Below are 14,517 nucleotides of genomic sequence, written 5' to 3'. Positions count from 1 at the left end.
GCTTCACTGAAAGTGTTAAAAATGTTCATCTCAGTGTGTGATGGAGTAGACAGTGTGGACAAAGGAGGCAGGTTTTCCATGGAACAAAGTCAAGAGCAACCTACCTTAAAAAAAATGAATAGGCATGCAACCGTATTATATGATTAAGTTTAAACATTATTGTTAATCAAAAAGGAAGTCAACTGTATGTAATAAGATAAGGAAATGCAAGATGTAAACTTTTTGATCGTACTCTTGCTTTTAATAAAGAAATATTAAAGACAGTTGAGATGAAACATTTGAAAAAAAGTGAAGCTTTTTACGAGCAAAAGTAAATACTATGACAACACAATTTTAAAGAGAACCCCCCCCCCCCCAAGAAATCAAAATTCATATCCATCATTAGTCCACATCATAATGGGGAGATGAAAAAATGTGTGTGTGTGTGTGGGGGGGGGGGGGGGACAGAGGAAAAGACAAATCTAAATAAACATCTAGACTAATTTGTGCAGGGGAATAGACCAAATTCAGGAAAAAAAAAAAAAAAAAAGAAAACCATGCATACCCGAAGAGAGCTAGACAGGGGGAGGCAAAATTACTGGAATTCCTAGCATGTGGTTGGCCTGAGAAGTCTTGCAGGCCTGTGTGTGCTGGCCATATTTACCAGCTCTCTCTGTCCCTACTGTGATGGACGAATTGAGTTTGGAAAAGGTCCTGGGGGAGGATATTCCTTCTGCTGTGGCTGTGGTGAGAACATCAGCCATCTTGTCTCTTTGCTGCAGTTTCCCTGCAGCAGAATGTTCTTCTGCCCCCATCGGGTCTTTATGGATGGAGTTGATTACTTCTTCACTATCTCTGGGTCCGGGCCCCCAAGTGGGGTCCAGAGCCCCAAACCAGGGGCCAAATGGCACACAGGGGACTGCATTTTGTTAGGGGGTCCCTTTGTCCATAAGGCTGGCCCTTGGGAAGTGGGGGACCTTTCAGATTACTGGTCATCCCCTGACTTGGGTTTGGAGGCAGACCCCCCTCCCCCAGGAAGAGGAGCGCCCCACAGCTATCTGACTTTTTTCGTAGGAAGAGCTTTCCCACTTCGTTTTGGTTTTGGTAGCCTTAGGACTTTCCTCAGCCTCTTTGGCAGAGCCCTCGGAGGGTAGTCTTTCGGGTCCCTCCAAGAACTTCCTCTTCTATAAGTTTCTCTCCTGTAAGTTGCTGATGGAGTGGGAGGTCCCTGATGGAGCCCTCTGTGGGTCCAAGGTGTTGGACAGATTGTATCCTTTCACTCCAGAGGAGGTGGATATGTACTGGAAGTACCCCAAGGAAGGTGGACACCCTGGTCGCATTTACCAAGAAGACTGCCATTTCAGTGGAAGGAGGCTCAGCTGTTTAGGAGATGCACAAGAAGAAGGTGGAGCAAAAGCTGAAACTACGCTTCTCAGGGGCAGCTGGAGTTCAGGCCGCCATGTGTGGTGTGTTTGTGGTAAGAGCCATGTTGTGCTGGTTACAGCAGTTGCAAGAGTCCTCCCTGAGGTGACTCACCTGGAGTCCCCCCAGCATATCCCCTTGGGCAGGACCTGCTCTTCGGATATTGGGCACTTCTGGTCAGACAAGTGCCAGTCTGGTTCAGGTCTGGGTTGCAGCTGGCCTTTCAAACCCATTCAAATGGTTAATTTCTTCAAAACTTCAGGGGACCCAGGCTCTTCTGATGTGGTTAGAGGCTCCAGATCTTCCCAATGAGGGTGCACCAAGCTCCTTGGGTTAGATAGGGGGCAGACTGTCTCTTCAGTTACAAGTGTGCCCGAATAAGTTCCTGACCACCTTGGATTTTTCGTAGGCTTATCTCTATGTTACAATCAAAGTGGACCTCAAGCATTATCTTTGCTATTGTGTCATGGGTTACTACTTTCAGTTTTGGGCCCTACCATTCAGCCTGGCAGCTGCCCTCCCCCCCCCCCCCGCCACCTTTTCCAAGGTGGTAGCAGCTCACTTGTGCTGCCAGGGAATTCAAATTTGTCTCTGGATGATTGGTTGGTCTGGGCAGACTCCGAGTCAAATTCTGTGACAATTGTTGCTCAGGTCAGTGTGCTCCTGGAATGTTTGTGCTGGGTGATGAATCAGGCAAAGAGTCGCTTGTTCCTCTCTCAGTATACTTGGAGGTCTGCTTGAAACAGCCCTTGGAAAGGGTCTTTGTCATGGAGGAGCACATGGGCAAGTTGAAAGCCCAGATTCTACCAGATACTTGTGACCTGGATTGGCCACTGTTGGAAGCAGGATACTGGGCTAGATGGACCATCGGTCTGTAGTCACTGTCTACTGCTCCCTCTACAGGCACATCACAGCCTGGAATGGTGGGAATATCCCAGTCTCTCCTTCAAGGGGTCCCAATGAATCTGCTTGATTGGGTAGTAATGATCACCAGTGCAAGTCTCTTTGGATGGGGGGCTCACTGCATGGGCAGAATTGGTGTAGGGTCTCAGGACTCCCTCCCCCCCCCCAATGCCTCTTGGTCAAAGCAGTATGATTGTCGCTGGTAAAATTCCTCCTGCTGTGGCAAGGGAGAGTGGGCTGAGTGTTGGCAGACAATGGTACAGTGATGGCCTATATCAACATGCATGGAGGCACCAGGAGTCCGGCAGTGGCCCTGTAAACAGCAGCCCTCTCTCAATGGGTGAAGCAAGCATTCTGGCATTTTAAGCAGTACACATAGTAAGCAAAGACAACGTTCAGGCGGACTTTCTCAGCCGATGGCCTTTCAGTTGCTCCTTGATTGGTGGGTACAGCCTGTCTTTGATCTCTTGGCCTTGGGCAAGAATGCCAAAACAGGGCCAGAAGGAAGCATCATCGATGGGCATAGTATACCATGCCATACTTTGTATTGTTGTTCGAATATTTTTACTGCTCTAATTGCCTACTGCTCATGTTTGATCTATTCTTACTGTACACCGCCTTGAGTGAATTTCTTCAAAAAGGCGGTAAATGAATCCTAATAAATAAATAAATGCTCTTATACAGCAGCTGCCCAGGGAAGAGTCTCCTTGTCTTTCTGCCTTGGACATTGATTGGCTAGGTGCCGCAGAGGATAGTGTGGCATCCCATTCTGGTCCTGGTGGTTCTGGATTGGCTACCAAAGCAACTTCACTGTTTTTGCTGGCAACTTCTTCCTGCACTAATGGATTGGGGCCATCTTTGTGCCACACTGCTGGCTGTAGGAAAGGGGGGGGGGGAAGAGAGGGATGGGAGGGGGGGCAAAGAAAGAGGGATGGCCAATAGAAGCAAGCTCACAAGGAGCCAATTACAGGACATAGCAACTGTAGATGGGGGAGGGGAAGCCCCAGTAAACAGTGCTGACTATAGAAATATTCCTATTTAAATATATGCAATAATGCCCTCTGCCCCCATGAATATGGGGTAGCACAGTACTCTATAGCTGAATAGTAGGCAGAAAGGAAAATGTAGAGACAGAAAACACTGCTAAGACTTTTGTAGGGGTTGAAATGGAAAATTAGTTTTGTTTTTTGTTAGTATTTCATTTTCTATTTATTTAATGTTTTTTTTTGCTTAAATTTTAGTGTGTGCTGTTTTGTTTTTACACTAAAATTCTAAATTTTATGTAGTCTGTATATCCCCAATTCATCCCATTTCCCACTGGAGGAGTACATAAAAGATGATTTGGATAGAAAAAAAAGGAAAATACAGTACAGTCTTGATTATCCGATGTAAACGGGACCGGCCTGTTGTCGGATGAGTGAAAAGTTGGATAATATGGAAAACAATGGTAACCTCCTCAAACAATGAATGGAAAACATATTTTATGCATAAAGAGTAGGCGTAGGGTATCTTTAATTAAAATATTGTTTATTAACACAAATCAGCAATGAAGAAAGTGAAAAAATTGTACATCAGGCAATTTGAGCACACATGCAGAGCAGTTACTCAGCATAGCAATTGTATAGCAGACATTGTGAACAGAAATGCAGTACTGTACAGGTCTCAGCTCAAAACTTCAACAGTTTCCCCGCTGCACAAGCGGGGTCCCAGATCCAAAAATGATTGCCATGCTGTAATAAAAGCAAGGTCTCAGCTTAAAACTTTTTCAATGGTTTCCTCAATGTACAAGCGGGGTCCCAGATCCAAAAATTATGGATAAAAAAATAATAATGCATGAAAACATGGTCTCAAATCAAAAAACAGTTCCCGTGCTGTAAAAGTAGGGTCCCAGATCCAAAAATTATGGTCCCCTTGCATAGAACCATAGTCTAAAAAAGAAACAATGCATGAAAGCATGGTCTCAAATCCAAAAATGGTTTCCTTGCTGCAAAAGTGGGGTTCCAGTTCCAAAAATTCATGCATAAGAAGCATGGGCTGAAATAAAAAAAAAAAACAGGAAGAGAAGTCACGCGTTTCTTAACTTGAATGAAGGCTCATGAAGGAGTATCAGCAGCAAAGCATGATTCCCTTGAAGTGGAGAAGCACAGTCTCAGCTCAAATATGCTTTCCTTGCAGTGTGTGAAACCGGAAAACAGAAAGCGAAGCCGTGCACTTTGTAACGGCAATGTGATGGCATCACTGGGGGGGGGGGGGGGGGGGGTCTGTCATTTATGCCTGATGGTCAGATAATCAATACTGTACAAATAAGAGAGGTTTTTGGAGGACTTAAGAAGCAAGTTGCTCTAAATCCTTCACTGGGTGACTACAAAACAAAATACCCTTTTGAGGGTGTTTTTATTTATTTATTTTTTTTTAATATGTAAAATCACCTTTATTTGGTATGTGCCCCAAAATAAAGTGCAAAGAGGAGAAAAATTTAGGGAAAAACAGAAAGGTATAAACAAAGTCCAAAAGGAAAGTCCTTACGTTCTGAGAAGGCACTCTCAGTCCCCTCCACCTCCCCTCTTTAGGGTGCTAGTCTGAGTACACCATGCTTTTTTCAGATGATTCCATACGTCTCTCTCAGAATAATTCCAAGTCACAAAACCTCCCTCGGCACTTTATCACCATGGTAGAACATTCAAGGTGCCATGGTCTGATGCTTACTCATTTATTTATAATCTCACATGTGTTTTGTTGTACATTAAAATTTAATAAACCTGCATATTTCACAAAAGCAAATCTAAGTGGATGATAATTTTATTATCATTTCAGAAAAGGAATGCCATAAAAATACAGGAGAGAGAGAGAACAAGCACACACAACTCTCACATCATAGTCCCCTTCTGAATTACTTTATTTATTAAATGACCATTATCTAGTTCTACCTGGCCTGAAACAAGCTCTTTTAGAACCTACCATGCATCCTGCCTTCTTTTTTTGCCACACCCTCTGCATTGAATTCTTTGCCTTCCCATGTCTGAGCCAAATCCTTACTTGAAATATTCTAAACAGCTCTCAAAACATGGCTCTTCCACTGTGCATTTGACACGACTTAGGTTGTTGGTGGAACTTCTGTCAATGAGTTGACCCTTTATTCTTTTTTTTGTTTTCTGGTTTGTTGTGTTTTATTGTGCCCTAATTTTTCTTTTTATTTTCTCTCTGTTCTTATCTGCTTGGTATGAATGATTTATCCTTTTCTGTTGATTTTGTAGCTCCTTTTCTGCTCCTTTTTTTCATGTTTTTAGAAATTTCAACCGATTTGATCTGCAAGTTAGCAAAGGCACTATAGCAAATGCTAATAAACCAAACTAAACTAAATAAGCATTTATATTCATATCAGCTTGACTGTAAGCCTGTCTCAAGTACAGAAAACCTTGAAGTAAAGTACCTTCTAAGAATTTGTAATCAGGATGCCTCCAAAACCAAGCTAAAAAAGTACAATTTTAAACTGGTTTTAACATTGACAAAAGAGGTTTCAGATTGAAGATGAATGGGTGGTGTGTTCCAAAGGAACAGTGCAGTAAAGTAAAACGCACTTCTGCATGTAGATGCCCAATGAGCTTTAGACAGGCTAGGTAAAACTAGTCTGTGATCACTGAGGGATAGACAGGCTCGGTAAAACTAGTCTACGATCATTGAGGTATAGTTGAACATATGAGATAGTTAAGGCAGTGAGATAGTCTGGTGTTGGCCCTCAGGGTTCCATCTTAGGGCCTATCCCTTTTTTTTTTATTTTGCTTTATAAACTTGTAAATTGTGCAAACAAAACACAAATAAGCAGAAAAGATCCAAGCATAAGAAAAACATCAATAACCATGAAACAACTCAAAAACTGAAGTCAGTATAAAACTGCACAATTGCCCCCAGTAGAAAACAGTACCCCCTCCCCAGAACAGAACCGGCTATGATGCCATAACATGAACAAAGTGACAGCAATCTTCAACCAAGAGCAAAGCAAAGCCCTCATGATCAAAACTAATAGCATGCAAATTAATGCATGCTATTAGTTTTGATCATCCTGCGGGAGGCTTGTGCCTGCACAGTCCTTCCACAGGACTTGAGCGGTCTTGGCTATCAAAACAACAACAAAAAAAGCCTGGACCTGTCAAAGAGGAGGCCCATACCTCCACCCTCTGGACGCAAGGGGCTCGAGGTCCAGTGAACCTCCAGGCCCCCTTACCCCCCCAGACAAGTTTTCCTGGTGGCCAACTGGCCTTCTCCCTCCCCCTACCCCTGGACATGGGGGGCTGGAGGTCTGGTGGACTTCTTGTTCCTCTAACCTCCCGACGCCAAAAAAAAAAAAAAAAAAAAAAAAAAAAAACTCGCCTGGTAGGGAAGCCCTGCCTAGCACATTTCAGGATGCACTGGAAGGTGGAGGGAGTACTACTCCCTCCTGTGTCGTTGCAAGGTATGAGGGGTTCGGGGGTGCGCTACATCACCAGTGGGGGTGGGAGTAAGATTACCTACTGGGCCACCAGAGAGTTTTATTGGTGTCAGGGGGGTTAGGAGGGGGCTAGAGGTCCACCAGACCTCCAGCCCGCTTGTGCCCCTGTGTTGGGGGGGAGGGAGAAGGAGGGAAACTTGTCTGGGGGGGGGGGGTAAGGGGGGTTAGAGGTCCAGTGGACCTCCAGCCCCTTGTATGCACGGGGGATGGGGGGCCTGTAAGCATGCAAGGGGCTCCCCATTTCTCCTCAGTGCTCCACAAATCATAATGCCAGCTCTAAGCTGGCGTAGAGTTTTGTCAGGGGAGCAGCACCAATGGTTGGCGTACTTCCTGCTGAGTATTGGGGAAGAATAGTAAATACCCTATTTAGCAAGCATTTGCATGCTACTTGCGGCCAGAGCCCGCAAGCACATTGTTTCAGATGCTCGCAGGCTCTGATCATGGGGTGGGAACAAACGCAGGCACTAGTATGGTGCTAGTAGCTTCTAGCACCCATGTTAGCTTCCGATCATCGATCCCTAAATGCTTCTCTACTAACTGCAATCACAGTACTGTGTGGTATCTATAAATTTTAACAAGAAATGCTGGGAATACCCCCCCCCCCCACACACACACAATGGTTGCAACACTAAATTTGTAGCCATTGCATGGTGAAGTCCTGTGTTAAGCTGCAGTGACTGTGGATTTTACTGCGGTGTAGTAAAACGGCCCCTCGTTCTTATAATATGTTGCTGTTCTCGCCCTGTTTCTATCACTTAAGCCTTCTGGGTAGGTTAAGCATTAAGATAATGGAGCTAAATTTATGAACATTTTAAAGATGGTGTTAAATTTAAACTATTAAATACAAATCTTTTTTATTCTTTCTAACCAAACAGAAGCTGGGAAAAATTTATACAAGAGAGGGCAAAATAATTTTCCAAAAATTTATCAGAATGGGCTGAAACTTGGTGTGTGGGAAGAACCAGTGAAAAGACATGTCAGGTTCAAACATAGGCCAGATCAGGCTTTTGGTTTTTTTTTTTGTTGGGGGGAGGGATGTGTGTGTGCTCGGAGAAATAATTTGCCACACAAAATTGTCCCAGTATATTTCCATGGGAGATGTCAACTTTTCAATGGCATTTATTTACAGAGCAGTTTGGGAATTCCTCCTTTCAAACTGCCTCTCCCTATTCCGCACTATCCCCCTGCTAACTAAATCTAGATCTACTCCCTACAACTATCTCAACATACTGCAAACTGCACCACCCTAAAAACTACCCCCTTTATAATGCCTTAGACCTGAGTCGTTGTGGTCAGGGTTGCCATATAAAAAAAAAAATTCCCACACAAAACCGCTCAAAACCCGCCCAAAAACCGCACACACCCCACCCCCGACGTCATCAACTCCGCCCAAAACGTCACAAACCCCGCCTCTGTCGCCATTAGCCCCACCCCCCGCCGGCCGAAAAACCGCCCAAAACCCGCACAGAAAAAAGAAAACGAGCCCAAAAAACCGCAACCCATCGCGGGCAAAAGTTTCCCGCGGCGGGTTGCAGAAAACCGCCCCCAATTGGGCGGGAAAACCGCCCATCTGGCAACCCTGGTTGTGGTCTATATTTCATGTTCTTTTGTCTTAATTCTCTGAAAAGGTTTTGATCATAAAATCATAAAAATTTCTCATTGGTTGCTATGTGTACTTTCAGGCAACCTGTTGCCATGGGCAGGGCCATATGAAAGCATTAGCAAACTAGACACTTCCTCTGTGACAGAACCCTGTGAGATGTGCTCAGGAGGTTCAGGTTCTCAGCTGTTTCTGACTTTTTTTTCAAGATTAAACATAGTTTTTCATGAATGTCTACAAGGTAGAAGGATGGCTATTGCGTCTGGACTTTTTTCAGAGTTTAAAACCCTCAGTTTTCTAATCTCTCTCTTGTAGCCTTGATGCAATAAGTGCTACGTTCTGAACATTGTGCTAAGCTCCAGTGCACAGCATTCTTATGTGCGAACTAAAAGAAAGTTAAAAATGGTATGCAAATTACTGCAGCATGAAAAGCTGTGCACACCACTGCTGTAATATGCAGTTATTTTGTTGTATTAGGAGTGAAATATTTCCCTTTCTGCCAACATGAGTGGGAGACTGGCTCACACACTGACAGGAAGGGATCTTTTAAAAGAAATAACCAGGTCAGACTCTCCTGGCTCCCCTCCTAAATCCATCCCTTATCCCAAACATCCCTGGTGCCCTCCTCCCCAAAATCCGTGATTTCCCCCACCCCCTGGAACACCCTACACATACCTTCAGAGTTGGGAGGTAGGAACAATGCCTATTTGCTACTGCCTCTATGCCACCACCTTGGTCTTGGGGGGGGGGGGGGCACACTCTGGCTTCTATTGGAACCTGGCTAACATGAGTATCTGGGTCTAGTTGCCAGCTGGTGAAGATCTCCCTCCATCACGTGGGCTGTGAACACTGCCTCTATAGAATTCCCATGTCCTCTTTATGAAGTACGAAAATAGAAAAGGCAGAGTTCTGCCAAGGTACTACAGGCATGGCAGTACGCAGAACACAAGACAGACAGTATGGCAACCATAGAAAACTTAGTTGGAGGAAATCATTAAAGGAAACCTGGCACAGCCATGTTTCAGCAAACTGCTTGCATCAGGGGATAAATCAGTTTTGAAGTTATCTTGACTGTTAAACTTGAGACACAGTAAACACAGTAAATGTAAATAAATGGTGGCAGATAATGACCCACATGGTCTATCCAGTCTGCTCAAGAAGATGGCCATAGCTGCACCTGCCACTCTGTGTGGGCCACAGTCACCCATGCTTAAATGCTAGTTGTCAGATCTTTACCATGCCAACCATATATGGCAGCCAAACATGATGTCTTGGTTATAACTACATATTATCCCCGAGTATTGCTGGCAATATTCAACTTACCAGTTAAGATGTCTTCCCGTCCCTGAGCTGCACATCACCCTCACTTGCAGTGCGTGACAAAGTGATCTAAACTCTGAAGTTGCCGAAGCTTCACCTTTCTTTTGTCACTTGCGGGACACAGACTGTAGAAGTCTGTCTGGCATCAGCCTCTGTTCCCCTAAAGCAGGAATTGCCAAATCTTTGTCTTTTTGCCATTTGTGGGAAACGCTGTCAGGATTCAGCAGACGCTTTTTAGAAGTGCTTTAGAAAGCATTGACAGGCCATTGCTAGATGTTTTCTGTTTCATGTGAAAGACAGTGTATTAGCTCAGCCTCCAGTGAAACACACTTAAGATAAAGTCAAAGGATTTATCCCCTGGTGCTATGCTTCACCAAATTGCCTGCCAAGTTGGGCTTCCTTTGATTTGCATGGAAAAAGTACAGAGCAGATCGTAAAGAACGTAATTTATTAAGACAACTAAAAATATAAAAAATAATATAAATACATATGAAAAGTAAGCCCTTACTTTTCATATGTATTTATATTATTTTTTATATTTTTAGTTGTCTTAATAAATTACGTTCTTTACGATCTGCTCTGTACTTTTTCCATCTTGGAGCTTGCAGACCGTCTGCCTTTGTGCTTTCTTGGACCCTTCCTTTGATTTGCTCCAATAAAGTTTTCTGTGGTTGCCTTACTGTCCTTGTCTTGCACTGTATGTGTGTGTGCGTGACTTTTTGTTGTACCTCTTTATGCACTATAGAGCATTACCACTGAGCTCTTTGGTTAGTTGCATATATAAGTTTTTTTCATGACGAAAACTAACCTATAGGAACAAAGCAATAGTGGGGAACAAGAGCTACTTGTGAACCAAAGGGACTTTATTGCCATCATCAACGGCATATACACAGCGACCCGATGCGGCCGTGTTTCAGCACAAACATTGCCCTTGTCGGGAGTTCTCCACTATTGCTTTGTTCCTGTAGACTTTGGTTGTGGGGATTTTTTCCTTCTTTGATATTTGTGACAACCAATGACACATTTTCTTTCTCTTGCAGATGTTTTGGAAGGCTACAATGGAACCATTTTTGCCTATGGGCAAACATCGTCTGGCAAAACACATACTATGGAGGTAATATACAAAGCAGGAGAAATGTGATCAGTAGATGTGAAGTTTGGACTGTTTGGTTCATTAGTGCACTTAGAAAAAATTAGGAGTGTAATTATCAACATGGGTTACTGTTAAGATATGTGTTTATTTTTCTAGAGAAACTTTTTCAATGAAAATACAATTCAAGTAATTAGTACAGAAATTGGGGATCTACAAAGAGGAACATATATTTTTCCTTGTTGTTTTTTTTTTTAAACAATCATAATTGCACCTCAGTCCCCAAAGCTGGGAGACCACAGAAATGTAGGAGAGATTTTACAAAGGGGAAAAAAGAATAAACAAGGCAATAGTCATCAAACATGAAAATATTAAAGCCTGTTTTCATAAAGTTGAATACAGAGCTTATCAAGAAAAGCTGATAATTACGTATTCCCCTGCTGGGTAATTTCAAACTCTAGGCCAATCAAAGCCCAGTCAACAATTTTAAGAGTATACTGCTCACAGTACTGTAGATTCACTTCTTCACTAAGTGAAACTAAAAGAGGGCATGCACTTTTATATAGCAGCTTTAACATAAAACATGCACCACCTGCTGACCAAACTAGAGAAATGCACTTTAAAAGCTAATAAAGGCAATTTTACAGGTTTAAAACTATTATGATTCTGCTAGACAGGCAGGGGAATGACTGGGACTCACTTCTGATTGGCCTGTCAGGGATTGAGCTGACGTCTGAAGCAGCAGACGTCAGAGGCCAGATCTATTTAAACCTTACCTCTCTCTACAGCCTTTGCTTTAGTGTTTGATCCCTGTCAGCTGAAAAGCCTATTATCCTCTCTCTGTCTGTGCTAGTTCACACCGTGCTTTCGTGGGAGTTTGTTTACTCCTCTCATTGCTCATAGCTTCTCTGTGTGGTGGGTGTTCCCAGCGTATGCTTGTTTGTTTCCCTAGCTAAGCTGCTTTCCCTGATTACCTTGCTTCCCTGCACCTGTGGGTGCTCTGCTGCTCTGTCTCTGTGTGCTGAGTGTTCCCAGCGTATGCTTGTTTGTTTCCCTAGCTAAGCTGCTTTCCCTGATTACCTTGCTTCCCTGCACCTGTGGGTGCTCTGTTGCTCTGTCTCTGTGTGCTGACTGAGTTCTGGTAAGAACATTTTGTTTTTCCCCTTTGCTAGCTTTAATCCTTTGACTGCAGTGTAAGCCCTGCTTCTTCCTGACTTGTGTTGAGCAGCCCTTCCCTTTAGCCTGCTTTTACGCTTTGTCTGCTATGATTGTCTCCTCATTCTTGTGAAAATTGCCCTTATCTGTTTGGTATATGTAAGGCAGCCTTTCCTGTTTGCTTGCTTGTCCCTTTGTCTCTAGTGTCTGTTATTTGACTCTGTGGCTCAGCCTTGTTTATTCCTTTAGGTGGCTTCCCTTTACCCTTGAGTGCTGTATGGTACAGCCTAGAGTGTTCCTGGGAGTGGCTTCCCTTTTTCCCCTTAAGTGCTGTGTGGGACAGCCTTGTGTATTTGAGTGCTGTATGGTACAGCCTAGAGTGTTCCTGTGGAGCTTCGCTCTTATAAAGTCTGTGTCCCATTTTGTCCTCGGCTTTTCCTTTTTCTCTGTGGGCTTTGCCTCTGCTACCTGTGTTTCTGCCTAGCCTTTGTTCTATTCTCTTTCTCTGGTCGTAGCCTGTACCTTCCCTTGTGTCTCTAGCTAACACTGTGTGCGTTGTATGTGCTTCAGTCCCTTTTGGGACCTCTCATGTTCTTTCTCCCTTCCCTCGTGTATGACTCTGTTCCAGATCGGCCATGGGGCCCATACGCTTGGATTCTGTACGAGTGGGTTCCCATTCGGCCGTGAGGCCCTCTTGAGTGGTCTATCTCCCTTTTCTGGTGGTGCTTGTGGATTGTGCTGAGTGTGCGGAGCTTTGTGGCCGTGGTACTGCTTGCGCCTGGTTGGTCTACCCTAGGCCTTGGCCAAGATCCTTCCTAAGCTTTGGCCTAGGCACAAGGGCTCATGAACAGTTTAACAAAAACCCACTGTTCTGTCACACTATACAAATGCGCATTCAAAGTAATGCACACCCATTTTCCAACCCGATGCCCAGAAGCAGTCTCTACCTTTACTGTGGAAAATTTAACGGGAGGTCTGGAGCTGTCAGTCCTGACAGCGCCAGATCTCCCGTTTAAATATGAGTGAGCTTCACACACCAAAACATCAGGGCAGATGGGAGGAAAGGATCCTGCTTCAGCTGCAGGTCACCAATGGATCAGGGCTCGGACCCGGGATATCCCTATCCCTTTGAGCTGATCTCTAGTCTGTACCTCTTGTTTGCTCCTGTACTCCCAGGACATAGTCGCTGGTGCCGATCTAGCACTTTCTTGCTCAAATCCTCCATGCGGCTCTGGGCTGTCCACTTCTCCTGGGGTGGCAAGTAGCAACTGAGCCCACGGACTTGCGGATAAGGTCAAGAAAGCCTAGGGAGCTGCTTGTGCTCAGAGCTCTGGTGAGAGGAGACCTCCTGTTTCTGCAATCCTGACCTTTACTGGCGCCCTTAATTGCAGGCTCCTGGCATCAGTGGACCGCGACAGTATTTGAAAAGAGAAAATTATTTATCTATTTTTTAAAAATCTACATAGGCTTTCAGCACACCTCTGCATGTATGAGAGCTGTCTGTAGCAATCACAGAGCAGGCATGCTTAGCGATGGGCTGCTCTGCACATGCTCAGCTGGCTGAATGGCTTCCCCCATATCGCTTGCAAATGAACTGGGTCACAAAAGCAACGAGCAGCTCATTTGCATGTGATTCTCCTTGGGAAATCCATCTGTATTTCCAAATTGGTAATTTTTACCGATTTGAAAATACAAATTGATTCCTAATGGGAATCTTAGTGCATCTGGGCCTCAGTCAGAGCTCTCTCATTGTTCAGTTCAAACTGTCCAGCGCTTTTGACCTGGTGGATCATGAGATCCTATTGTATCTTTTGGACACATTTGGTATTCAAGGAACTGGCCTTTCTTGGATTCATGGTAAAGATGCATGGAACAATGTCTGATACTACTACTACTTAGCATTTCTATAGCACTACTAGACGTACGCAGTGCTGTACACTAAATATGTAGGACAGTCCCTGCTCGACAGAGCTTACAATCTAATCAAGACAGACCAAATAAGGGAGAAGGGAATTACTTACAGACATGGGTACTGAACAGGTGAATAGGAGTTAGGAGTTAAAAGCAGCCTCAAAAAAGGTGGGCTCTCTCAGCCTAGATTTGAATATGGCCAGAGTTGGAATTTGATGTACCAATTCAGAAAGTCTATTCCAGGTGTACGGTGCAGCAAGATAAAAGGAACGGAGTCTGGAGTTGACAATGAAGGAGAAGGGTACAGAAGAGAGATTCACCCGATGAGCGGAGTTCCTGGGGAGGAATGTGGAGAGGTGGTTTGTGGAGTGCCACAAGGCTCTCCCCTCACCCACATTATTTGTTTAATATCTTGATGCAACCTTTGGTGCAATGCCTTGAGAATTCTAAGGCACAATCTTTTATTTACGCAGACGATATAATTTTACTACCTTTTCTCTCTGGGAAATGTGGATTATAAATTCAGTCTTTCTCAATATCTGTCATTTAATTGAATTGTGGGTTCTGTCATATAAATTAAAATTGAATAAGGAGAAAACTAAATTTTTGTGGGTGGGTCCATTAACCATCTTAAAGAATAGTCCTTTTATA

General features: G+C 44.0%; 1 protein-coding gene across 1 annotated transcript in view; it reads left to right on the top strand.

Annotated features, from left to right (window-relative positions):
• KIF5C (kinesin family member 5C) overlaps nucleotides 1-14,517 on the top strand; it is a 216,527-nt gene that overhangs the window by 51,523 nt on the left and 150,487 nt on the right. Inside the window, exon 3 of the mRNA XM_030210027.1 lies at nucleotides 10,751-10,824. Within this exon, the coding sequence (XP_030065887.1) occupies nucleotides 10,751-10,824 (74 nt within the window). The remainder of the gene's footprint in view (nucleotides 1-10,750; nucleotides 10,825-14,517) is intronic.

The sequence above is a fragment of the Microcaecilia unicolor genome, chromosome 7 (genome assembly GCF_901765095.1).
Source record: "Microcaecilia unicolor chromosome 7, aMicUni1.1, whole genome shotgun sequence".
Classification (NCBI taxonomy): domain Eukaryota; kingdom Metazoa; phylum Chordata; class Amphibia; order Gymnophiona; family Siphonopidae; genus Microcaecilia; species Microcaecilia unicolor.
The sequence above is the reverse complement of the archived record's forward strand: the minus strand, read 5'-3'. Positions and strand labels throughout refer to the sequence as shown.